This window comes from Porites lutea, chromosome 14 (genome assembly GCF_958299795.1).
Source record: "Porites lutea chromosome 14, jaPorLute2.1, whole genome shotgun sequence".
Taxonomy (NCBI): Eukaryota; Metazoa; Cnidaria; class Anthozoa; order Scleractinia; family Poritidae; genus Porites; species Porites lutea.
In genome coordinates this window covers 9,612,230-9,625,094 of record NC_133214.1, presented here as the reverse complement: position 1 = coordinate 9,625,094, position 12,865 = coordinate 9,612,230, and the positions used below count along the sequence as shown (strand labels likewise).

General features: G+C 38.4%; 1 protein-coding gene across 1 annotated transcript in view; it reads left to right on the top strand.

Moving 5' to 3' along the window:
- Positions 1-1,073: 1,073 nt before the first annotated feature.
- Positions 1,074-12,865, top strand: part of LOC140924316 (obscurin-like) — a 143,490-nt gene continuing 131,698 nt past the window's right edge. Inside the window, exons 1-10 of the mRNA XM_073374347.1 lie at positions 1,074-1,594; positions 1,685-1,750; positions 2,102-2,213; positions 4,501-4,591; positions 5,434-5,547; positions 6,327-6,443; positions 9,161-9,565; positions 9,909-10,031; positions 10,916-11,107; positions 12,494-12,605. Coding sequence (XP_073230448.1) covers positions 1,471-1,594; positions 1,685-1,750; positions 2,102-2,213; positions 4,501-4,591; positions 5,434-5,547; positions 6,327-6,443; positions 9,161-9,565; positions 9,909-10,031; positions 10,916-11,107; positions 12,494-12,605 — 1,456 coding nt within the window. The 5' untranslated portion in view covers positions 1,074-1,470. The remainder of the gene's footprint in view (positions 1,595-1,684; positions 1,751-2,101; positions 2,214-4,500; positions 4,592-5,433; positions 5,548-6,326; positions 6,444-9,160; positions 9,566-9,908; positions 10,032-10,915; positions 11,108-12,493; positions 12,606-12,865) is intronic.

Below are 12,865 nucleotides of genomic sequence, written 5' to 3'. Positions count from 1 at the left end.
AAGTTGAAGAATATATAATTAAATAAAAGGGTGGTCTTCTTAAACGGATCCAGACTCGAATTTAATTATTCGAAACAGAAGCTTGCCGTGTTCAGTCCTGACACAAACATTGCCTTAAAAGTTTAACCTAGTAAAATGTAAGCGTTATACCGGTTTTTTACCAAGAGCTCTCTGAGATAATGCCCCAAGGGAGACCAGGCAAATAGCAAGCCATAAGACTCACACATTACAGCTTCTACTTTTGATAAAATTATTTTTAATTATTTCCCAATGACAAAGAAATCATGAGAGTTTTGCTAAGCTCTGTCAACCTACCTCTAACAATTCACTCCGAAGGGACGGAATTAATATGATCCAAAGGAAGTTGTAAATACAGACATACATATATATATAGATATGTATAAAATGACACTGACATGAATGAAAGAGCCTCGTGAATGAATCTTTCACCCGCTCTCGACTTGACCTGTTTTGCGTGATGGCGGAGGTCCATTCCGTTGACAAGTAGGCCATATATCCGTCGCTTATTTCTCTTTTTCTCGCCACCAATATCTGTTTTTATTTCTGTTTTACAGAATTGTAGTGACCTGGCTTTCGTATTCGGTTTCAGTGTGAAGTTTGGGCTAGCATGTTTGCTGCTTTTCTCCAGCCATCTCCCTGACTTGTCGAGCTTCTGAGGCTTCGGAAACCTACAAAATCATCCTGTTTTCTTGAAGATATACGCGTGCCTTTTGATTGCAAACAGCAAATCACTACTAAACATTAAAAGCAGAAGACATCCCACGTAATTGTATTTAAAAAGAAGTCTGTACAAAGTTATTTTAGGTGGAATCCGTGCTAAATACTCTGCAAGTTCACTGAAAGTCTTCATTTGCAATTTTTGTTTATCCTCCAACGCCTCGCTTTCATGACTAGGCACCAGTTTTTTCCCGCGTGTCCGCCATTTGTGAATACGGTGTATTAAAATAGGGAATATCGACAATCAAGCTCCCGCTGGGATAAGCCCGGGGGGCTTACACAAAAGCGAGGTCTCCTGGCACATACGGAGACGTAAGGCATTTGATTAAATATTGTCCCCGATTATCAACGCGGCTGAAGTTAATTATAGCTCCTTCATGGTCTTTAGGACTCGTTTTGAATGATAAAGGAGGACAAAAGAGCGTGACAAAAGGCACATGATACTGAAATTCCTAAACTCTTTTGTAATTGCCCGACCAAGCCTACCAGGAGAATCTTGCATCAAACGAAGCGCGGAATTGCACTGAGCTAACATAACAACAACCGCCTGGTTACAACGGTAGTCACGCGTTCTGCACCGAGAATTTTGCACCCGTGAAAGTTCGGTCCTTGGTTGGTTTCAGACAATGATTAAAGATATCAAGGACAATTTGTTGACTCCTGATTAACCCCAGCGTGAATTTGATCCGTATTGATCTGGCTGTAATCTACAACTAAAAACAGAGCCAGAATATGGCTACGCAGAGGATGAGTGAAGAATTGGCTCGAGAATCTGGCTTCGAGGATTTATCTTTTGCTACGAGAAGTTACCGTCCAGAATATGCATCTTCGCCAGACATTCATGGAGCTTACAGACGTGAGTAAAATCTGTTAGCCTCAGAATACGAAGGTGAATGAACAGCTCTGTGGTCTCACTATTGCTCATTTTGTTATTTTTTCTTCTCAGCAGAGAGATGGATTCGTACGTCTGAAATCGAACCCACACTGCGAGCTAAGCTTGCCTTTACTTCAGGTAAGCTTAAGTTTTCATTCGGTGTTTTTCATGGATGTTTTAAAGATTCGGTGATAATGTAAGCTTACAGGAATGTTGTGGTTTAAATAAATGTAAGGTGTAGCGGCATTCATTCAGGCTTTAATTGATTACAACGAGTTCAGAATTAAGAATGTGAATCGATCGGCATAATTTGAAAGCTTAATTATAAGTTCAGAACAGCAACGCTTATGTTTATATAGAACTCTGCATCTGTGATGAATTCTTTCCATTTTGTAACTCCGTTAGAGTTATGTTTGGCTGCATAAATTTGTCTGTTTATGTTTTAAATGTATTAAATTCACTGCTTTAATTGTGTTGATCTAATAACAGGGGGTAAAGATCGCCAAGGTCGAAGAATTTTAACAATACCTGCTGGAAAAACCGAAGATTTAAGCGTCAATAAACTCGGAGATACGTTAGCGTATCTAACCCAAGTTCCAAGGTATATGAATAATATTTTGATACTACTTCAGCTACGTTTAATCGACCCCTTAATCTGTTGTTGATTTAATGCAAGAAGTGTATAAAATTTCCGCCCCCGAAATTTCATTCCTGTCAGAATTCCCTTTCTGCTTTTGAGAGTTAAGCAAACGAAACCACAGAAATGAACAAACAGCTCGAGCCCTCATAGCCAACTAACAGGGCGCGTAATATTAAACACGAACGGACATTTCCAAATTTGCAAGCATGCTTTGTGAGAGGTCGAAATTTGTGGTAATTTCCTGTCATCAGACAACAATGTCGGTGTGAATTCTTTTGTACTACGAACAATTTGAATTAGCTCTTCGATCACCTTTCATCAAAAATGGTCGGCATGAAATATGGAACATTCTATTTATTTTGGATAAAAGGCTAAGGAAGGTAGATTGTATCCAAATATACCAAGCAAAGTGAACTTATGATTGTCATTAATATTGAGTTTATTATTTTTTGGCATAGCTTCAACGTTCAGGAATGTACTGGATGGCATGACACAAATTCCTTATCAACCTGACTTATTGACATATTAAAAATAAAACAAATTTGGACAAACTTGGATATTGTAACAGAATATTTCACATCTCTATTTATGTAGAACTTAGTTTTGAAATGATTCTCATGATATATATAACGGTTAAATACAGAGAAGTACCTGCTTGTTATAAAGAATGAATCATTGTGAAATGCATTGCATTATCGGAGTAAAAATATTCTAGTTTCAAAGTGAAATTGTGCTGTTTTGGAAAATATCCAAATTAATCTCCCCTTGATAGGGATTTTTCTGAGACCCCTGCCCCCCACACACCTCAGTTGAAATTCCAATTACGTTTCATGTAGTTGTACATTTGTTTAAACTTAATTGGTCTTTTAGACTCCCTCCCCCTCCAGCAATAGGCTGATTTAGCAACAGGACGGGAACATCATTTGATGACTGGTAAGGGCGTGGAAATGACTAAACTCGACTTCCGGTACCCAATTTGTCGCTCTGCCATTGGTCAATCCAATTGTTTGATTTGCGCGCGCAGTTCCCGTTCTGTTGCTAAATCGGCCTAATATGGACAAAAGGAGAGGGCCGTGGAGATTTTCTGAAAGAACACATTCTGACCTTCTGATGGTTAAGGTCAATGGTAAAGGTCAAGGTCCTTATTATTTTACATGTACCTTGGTAACTCAAAATGGTACACATAAGACTAGCAAACCTTAGCCTGGGTCACAGATGTAATCTAACACCAGTTTCTTAACATCTGCAAAGCAGCACCAATATCAATGTTCTGCTCCCCCAATAAACTCAGGACTCAACGCATAACTGGAAATGCATTTTCAATTATTTAATGACAAAGTGACAATGGCTTTTTAACTGGCCAATCATGGTGCGTACTCAAATGCTGGTAGACAGCTGGGGGCCCAGAAGAATGATTTTGGCGCTGTTTCACAGATAGACGTAAAGAAGTTTAGTTCCATCCGTGGTGCATGCTAGCAAAACTAAGGCTGATGGTGCACTGCACTCATTTTACTTCCATCAGTGCCCCTGACTTTACGGGAATTTAAAGCTACAGAAAAGTAAAGAAATTGGAAAAAGGATTGAGGTCACACCTGAGTATGAAATTCACTAATACAATGTATATCCTTGCTTCTTCTAATGGCCACCTGATATAAATTAAGGCGAAATTAAGGGAGAAGGGGGGCACTCTCTGGCCAAAATTCTACTTCGCTTTAAGGCTGGTTTTTCTAGCGGTGACGGAAATGGAGTCGAAGTCATAAGCAGAGTCATAAGAGCATTATGACCTAGTGAAAATAAAAAATCAGAGTTGTAAGGGGAGTCATAAGAGTCAAGAATTTTTTTCTTCCGACTCTGCTGTAACTCCATCGCTTACATTCAGCTTATGATCCAGTGAAACCAGATTGTCAGAGTTGGAAGCAGAAGCGGATGGATAAACCAATCGCAATGTACGTTCTCACATTTTGTGATTGGTTTAGTTTTCCTGCTTCTGCTTGCAACGTAGACAACCCAGTTTTCACTTGATTGTAAATGACAAAGTCACTAGCAGAATCAGAAGGATCAGAACGCTGTTTTCACTGGATTGTAAAGTTCTACCCTTCTGATTATGAACCCGGACTCCGACTCTGTCACTCCTGAAAACCGGCTTTTATGCCGGCAGCATTTTCTGTTTAGGTTGAAAGCTGGATGTAAGTTTTGGAAATTTGAGGCCACTTGACTGTACATGATTTAATTGTTAATATTTTTTTAGGGACCAAGGAAGAAGTCAGATAGTCACGGTCATAATAGATTTACGTGGCTCTTCATGGAAATCAGCAAAACCTTTGCTTAGAACATTACAGGTGGGTTGAAATGGTTGATCAAGTTGGCCTTAATTTTTGAAAATCTTCCAGTTCTATTACTCTGGTTTTTCTGGGCTTTAGATCTAAGAAAAGTTGTAGAGACCCCCGAACCTGCAAACCCATGGAAGGGAAGAAGCCCAGCCCAAAACAAAATCACTTTTCATTTATCAGAACTGGCTGGTTAATGGGAAGAATCCACTGGTTCGATTACGGAAAATATCATGGCCATAAGTTATAGTTCTTATACAGTTTTCAGAACTACACATACTATTTGTGGGTGGATCGAACCGAATGGCCATGCAGTTCTGACAAAGTGATTACTAGTAGCTGGCTCTCAAAGATTTTCCTACAAGTTGCATGATACACAGGAACTCTGCCTTGTAACCATTCTATGATCACTGAGCAGACATTCTATTGACCTGAAAACACTCAGTCTAAAGACCTGGTTGGAGGTTAAGGTCTCTGTGGAAAGGATATTTAAGATAGTACAACTCAAAATCTTACACATCGATAAAATGGCTTCCAAATGGCTCTAGAGGCGAAGAGACAGTAAATAACAAAACACAGATACAAGTTAAGTTATTTTTATCTCTTTTTTTTGTCAAAAAATGGAATTTAGGACATATTTTGTTTATTTTCATACATATTTCTCTTATAAATTCAAAGTCCAATGAACTCCCACAGAGTTTGGGCTACCTGTGTATCCACCTTTTGAATTAATGGGGCTTAGATTCTAAGGGAATCTGTGTTATCGACAGGTAGAAATCAACTGAAATGTTGAAAATAATATTACAGTTCAATGATGCACTGACCTTTTGTTGTTGTTGTCATTTGTTTTCTAGGACACAATTCCTGATAAAGTGCATGAAGTGTACATTATTAAACCAGATGCATTCTGGGAAAAGAGGCGATCAGGATCTGGACTTAAGAAAGAACAATCAAATTTTGTTTTTGAGGTAAAAAATATAAGATGTATTTAAAAATAGCATAATTAGATTAAAAAAGTATTTTTTTAAACTTTGTCTCTAACTGTTATGGTAAAGTAAATCAACCAATCAATATTTAAAGCAGTGAAGAACTAAACAGTAAATAATTAATAAATGAATGATTGGAAGTTTCAAGTGGGTAAGAGACAATTAAAGTTGAGGAAAGCTTCATTATGGGGTGCAATAATGGCTACATGTAACTTCTCCATGTTTAAAGATTAGAACCTGTGTAATTTCCTCAACCCAGGTGTCCAGCCTTTTCTCTTTAAATGATTGCTTGGTTATAAAGCAATCATTTTGTATCATTTGCTCTAAGCTATTATTTTGGTGCGAATCCTGTCATGTTTGAATGGACTATGGCCTTTTAGGTTAGTGTTAAAGACCCTTAAGTTCTGCTTTAAGAAATAGTTTGAGAATTCATTAACATACTTTTAATAAATTAAGACAAGATAGATAAGATAACTTTATTATATCACTTCAGGATATTGTATCTCAAATGATACTTAAAATCATGTAATAAAAACTGAAAAAATTTATCACTTTAAAAAGCTAAGACATATTTATGTACTGGTATATACATGTAAAAAAAGAAAAATATCAAAATTATTAAAGAGTTGTGTATTTTTTAAAAATTGTGGTAGAAAGTTGGGGGTGCAACTTATCTGTGAGTACTGTTTTTACATGACTGTTTATGAATAAGACAGAACCCTGTTGGACTACCCAATAAAAAATCCTTTTGTGTTTTGTAGACCACATTGTTGTCCTCATCCAGTAAACTACACCAGTTTGCTGAAGAGAGTCAACTCACTCAGGAACTTGGTGGTACCTTACCATACAATCATGACAGATGGATTGACACAAGATTGGTAAGCAATTTACTAATTACAGTGCGACTACTATAATCAGGGCCACCTAAACAAAGTTCACCAATCAGATTACAGGAAAATAACAATACGTTCTGAGAAAGTTAGTTGTCAATCATAATAACCATGAAACAAAATAAAAAACATGGATCGATATCAACCAATTACATGTACAACCTACAGATGTGACCTTCTGCAAAAGAAAGCTGTGTCAAGAAAGTTGAAAGAAAAATCTGAAAGCCTGAGAGGCAAAAAATGAAAATGTTTAATAGTTATATTTTCTTCTTGAGTTTGCATGTTATTGCAAAGCATGGCAATTGTAGTGAAGAAATTGCTGGTTGATGACAAAAAATCAGCTTTTGCCAAACAAATACAGGGTGTTACATGTAAGGTTTTGAATAGAAAAGCGTGGGCATATGGAAAAGCCGGAAGCCGGAATCCGGAATCCAGAACCGGAGCTGGAAACGGAAACAGAACCGGAACCGGAACCGGAACCGGAACCGGAACCGGAACCGGAACCGGAACCGGAACTTAAATTGAGACAGCACTGAAACCAGTTCCCGATACCCATGTGGGAATAAAATTCAAGATGGCATCCTCTGTTATCATTGTTTTGAGAAATTTTCAGCACAGTGATGGTGATACCAATGGTTACTCACATTCGGAAAGTGACTTGCAAAAAAAAAGGTAAGTGCATCCTACTGTTATTCCTAGCAGTCATAAACTGTGACTGCAGCTGTAGGTCGAGCAATTTTTGACAGATCGAGACTACAACTAATCAGAAGCTGATTGACTGCGAAAAACAGCCATTATTAGTATGTGATGTTTAAGACCGCTGTGTTATTCATTTCCTTCTCTTGAGCCTAAGTTACTCATTTCTTAAAAGGGCTCTGTGTTTCAACTATTGTGAGGAAAAGGCGGCAAAGGGAGGAGGAGTACTTATGTCAATCATGATCCCAAGTTACAACACTCAAGTGTATATGAAATTTTCAAAGAAAAATTTTGTGCCGTACGCAAAAAATGCAACAGTAAAAAATATAATAACAATAAAAAATATAATGTGGGGATGAAAAGTCTAGATCGAGCAATAATAATTGTTAGTGACACTCTTAAGACAGAAACGTCTCTCAAGTTTTATTTCTTAGGTTCCGGTTCCGGTTCCGTTGCCGTTTCCGGCTTGGCTCCGGATTCCGGATTCCAGATTCTGGCTTTTCCATATGCCTGAAAAGCGTTGTCTGGTGAAACATTTTGCTTTCTTGAAAAATGTTTGCTATCAATATTTTTGTGCTTTGAATAACTTAAGGTTTTTATGACCTTCTGATTGGCTCACAATCAAATTTCTTGCAATGTTTTGTTATTCTCCAATCATCTGATTGGTCAATTTTGTCTAAGTGGCCCCTGTTATAGCAGTCGCACTTTAAGTGACGTCGATCAATAATACAATAATATTGAACTGTGATGTACATCCACCCCTTGTATGTGTACACCTCTCAAAAGAGACCACTTGATCTAAAATATCTCATTTTAACATTTTCCCAGTCAAAGCTCTTTTAACCAGTACCAAGGGTGACCAACATCAATAAATTATTCTCTCCTGACAATATCAATACATAATCAAGAAAAAAAATTCCTGAGAATTAATTAAGGGAAAATGCTTTATCTATTACATGTATTTAATTCTCCCAAGTACGCTAATGTAATTCTGTAAGGAAATGTACAGTATAGAGACCAGCCTGGAGCATTAATAGACCTTTTTACTGATACTGCAGCCATATTGAATTAATTAGTTTTAAGGAGTATTATTGGATGCCCAGCAGGCATGAGCACAATCAGGTATGTACTTGCCCACTATTTATGTGCGCTTTTTGGGCCAATTTTTCTTTACGTTTTCCCAGAAAAAGGTTGTAATGGGAAAAAAGATCGTTGTGCCGTGGTTGGATGCAATAATGATTGCCTTGTTCTCAAGAAATATACATTGAAGTTCTCTTTTTGCCCGAAAAGCGTGCGTAAATACTGAGCGAGTGCCCCCTGGGCATCCCATAATACTCCTTAAATCTAATAAATTCAATATGGCTGCCATATCGGTAAAAAGGTCTATTTGTAAGCACATATGGGGCTTTGAACTGTTCATCAGCACCATCTCCTACAAGCATATGCTAAATTTTTGCATTTTGCCTTGTCACATAAGGGATGTTTGTCTGATTGTGTGATGCCAGCAGGCTTGAACTACCCATATTGTAGTTTTATTGTTAATTTTGTCAGTTTTCAGTTAGCATTAGTGTATTCTTGTTGTGTCAAGAATTTTTTGAAGTCTTTTTAAAGTGGTGCACTATTCTTGTTGTGTCAATAATTTTTTGAAGTCTTTGTAAAATGTTGATACTGTATTTTTCTTAATTTTGTAGTTTCTGGTGGGTGGGGTAGGGGAATTTTTTGCCATTGCATAAGCCGGGTTTTCTCATTTGTTGCTTTCTTCTTGGATTTTTTCTTAATTCAAAGATACTATGTACATTCCTTAATTTTTCATCACCAAGATGAACATTTCTTCTCAGTTCTGTAATTGATATATATAACATGTAATGTTGAAGGAAACATTCAGATATCTTTATAGACATAGCTCTGTAACCTGTCTTCAAAATGAAGTAGCGCAAAGTCATTGTGACGTGGCCCTTTGTGGGTACATGTATATTACAGTGAGGAAAAACCTTTGCTTTCCTCTGTAGGAAATTGACAGGCTTTCAGATGATGCCATCTCTGTAAATGAAAAATTTGATGAACTGGAACAACACCTTGACACCCACCGGCTGGGTATGAACCTTCAAGAGACAGACGCTCTCATTCAAGAGCATAAAACAAAAAGGGCTGTCCTTGACAGTGTTGGAAATCCCCTTATACAGAGAGGAGAACATCTGATAAGCTCAATAAAAGCCAATGAACCTCCAGTTCCACCCAGCCAGAATTTCCCAGGAAGTCCTGCATTGGCACCAAGCCAAGAGCTCCAGCAGGTTGAGAGAATCGTCACACAGCTTACACACAGATGCAATCAGCTGACTGATATGTGGGAAAAGAGATGGAAAGAGTTGATACAGTGTATGGATTTGCGTGAGTTTGAAGCTGGTTATAAAAAGGTAAAGCATCTTCATGGTGCTGTTGTTGTGATTTTTTTCAAACGTTGTCACTTTTTCAGACTTCAGCACTCAGTTTGAATAAGGGTGCATTCAATTCGGAAATGTGAATCTAGATTTTAAAAACATGATTTTCGTTAAAAACAGAAGAGAGGAAATGCCCCCTTTCCCTCCCTATACCTAGGTCGCATTTCGCACAACAATTTTCTCCATTTTTCCCCACTAAGGAGCCTGCATGATCCCAGGCTAGGGAAACATAAAAGGGAAATTTGTTCCAGTCAGTGACAGAGCCTTCTCAAGAAAGAATATATGCATTTACAATGCCTTTGTGTTTATTATTCTGTAGGTGATTGACTGGGTCTTTGGATCAGGTGAAGCTTATTTATCAACATCAAGAGACATTGGTGACTCTGTCATTACCTGTGAGATTTTAAGAAAAGAACATGAGGAATTTGAGTTAAATGCCAGGGTAGGTTTACCTTTATTTGCATTAATTTTTTAAGTTGAGACTTTCGTAGCCCTCATCATGTACAATGTATATGCCCTTGAAAAAGTGGCAAACCCACCTCCCTTTGTAGAATGAATTTCGAAGTACTAGCCTGTGTACAGACCCCCCCTCCCCTCAGAAAAAAATGCCCCTTCTGTGATTTTTTTTTGAGGGGAGGGGGTGGGTCTGTACACAGGCTGTGAAGTAAATGTAAAGTTCGACCAACTTGTCAGTGGTTAGTTTTATTGATCTTTGGATGCAAAACTGCGATATTTACATTAAACCCAATGGCCCTTAGAGAATTTTATGAAGTATGCAAACTAAGCATAACAGTCTTCAGCCAGACAGCCACTGATTTCTCACCACAGTCACAGAGGAGTCCACCTTATTGAGATGACTGAAATGCAGTTAAGACCAGCAGGAAAAAGAGGGAGGGCTTTATGGAGAATTGTTAAGTTGTAGCCAAGCAAGTGAGAGTCAACAGAGACTTAATAAGTAACTGCTGATGTCTGCCTTGTTCTTCTTGAAGTGGCGGGGGGCAGAGTGTTATTTTATTTTATTTTTGATCGATGCATATCAACGGGAAGTGGACTTTTTTGTATTTGCTTGCGCAGTGGCTTTCAGGCCTATCGTCTCTATAAGAGAAAACACACTTAGCAATGCAAATTTGGTAGCATCAAGGCAACTCAAGGCATATGAACAGGAGATAGGCATCACTTCCGGTTGACTTGTTTTGTTCAGAAACACCATTACTTAAACACCCACTGTGGCTATCTAAATTTAGTCATTTACAAATTCAAGTGTTCGCCTCACAGGGTTGTTCACTTTGGATTCTAAATGTTATTGACTATGTCGCTCAATTGCAGGAGGTGATTAATCACTTTGCTCAGGTCCGTGAACTGGCAAAGAAAATGCTACAAGAGAATCATTATGCATCCAAAGATATTAAAACTCAGAAGGAATTCCTGGACAGAGGCTGTCGCAGTTTTGCTATGCGTATGAACAGAAGGAGAGACATCATTCTGACGTCACTGAGGTTTCATAAGAGTGCCGGAGAGGTATGGTACTATGATTGCTTGTAATGTTTTTTTAAATGGCAGCGGATTGATGTCATTAGGTTGGAAAGCACTTCAGCCAATGTCATTGAAAACTACCGAAATGGTTCAGGCACTTGAAGTGTCTGCTGTGGGATCATCCAGCGATGAGAGCCTTACGTTCCTGTTATTTTAAAGCACATAGAAGGCTCAGAAGAAGATATAATAAATTTGTTTAATATCAGCTTTAATAGAGCGGTTTTCACTTGACTGTCGTAAAACCAAAACCAAAGTAAATACACTAGCCAACCAAAGGGCGTAGTAAAACCAAAACCAAAATCAAAACCAATTACTTTCGACAGTCAAGTGAAAACCGCTCTATTGTAAAGTGAGACTGAAGCCACACAGCTCACAATTTCTAAGTGCTAGTTGATGACGATGATTGACGACGCTGACAGTTTTGATCGGCGTGGTGGCAAGAAAAAAGCAGACTGGTTCGGAGCCGTTAACGGACTGATCATTGTCCTTTTTGTGACCGTCAAGAAGGATCTCTCTCAGTCTTCGAGATTTTTATCACCAGTTGTGAAACGAAATAAAACGAGTCAAGGTCTGCTATTTCTTCGCTAAGAATATCACTTTAGGCAAAAAGGTTTACGGTCAAGTCGCTAGAAAGTCATCTCGCCCCAAATTTTTAGTTAAAGCGCCCAAAATGCCAAGTTCTGTCGCCTGAAATTTTATTTTACTCAACAACATCCTAACATCTTCATCGCGCTTGTTTCGTTTTATCGAGGCTTAAAGAACGAGATATTCATCCCGCTTGTTTCGTCTCGTTCCCGCATAAAGAACATGATAATCACATCCATCTCACTTGTTTCGTCTCAGTATCGCTTAAAGTACTAGAAATTTTCCATACACTTTACGGGCGACATAACTCAGCATTTCGGGAGACTTAAGTAAAAGTGTTGGGCGACATAACTCTTGTCTCAGGCGAGATGACTTTCGGGCGACTTGACCGGTTACCAGCAAAAAGCGTGGTTGAATTGCCCTATCAGATCATGATCAGCAATAACTTACATGTACTTGCCTGCATGACGGACGAAACTAAAATGTACTTATTATATAAAAGAAGATCATCGCAGTTATACTCGCCCCTTTTGCAGCTGCGAAAAGAAAGCCTGAAAAAAATTCAGGCTTGTACGGGATTCGAAGCCTTGACCTCTGTGATATCAGTGCAGCGCTCTACCAATTGAGCTAACAAGCCAACTGGAAGCAGGTCGTTGAATTGGTTTGTTATAAACCCATGAAAGGATGATGATGAAGTTATGAATATATGAAAATCATATATGAGAACTGCGGGGTGAAGAATTATTTGAAAATTTACTTTCGTCCTTAATTTTATTTCTGTTTCAGTGCTCGGTCCACCTAGATGACTTGTTCGAATTGCTATGTTCTGACTCAGTTCTCTTGTACGACTACGAAACTGCGGAGAGCATGCTCAAAACACTTGAAGAGAAAGCTGAAGGTAAGACTTTGACCATTTTCATGGAAGCACTTAAAGTAAAGTCCTTATTGCACGTGCCCGCGAAAGTATCATAAGTTGTGAAATGATAGTGTTGGACCCTGTGGGAAAAGAAATTGGCTTTAGTAATTTCAATCATTTTTGCTTAGTTAACAACGGGCTTTTTGTATTAGCAACAACTCGCAACAAACTAGGCAACTTGCTGCAAGGGACTCTCGCCTCGTTGCAACGCTCTGTTGCTTTCGGAGTACTTCAAATGGTCT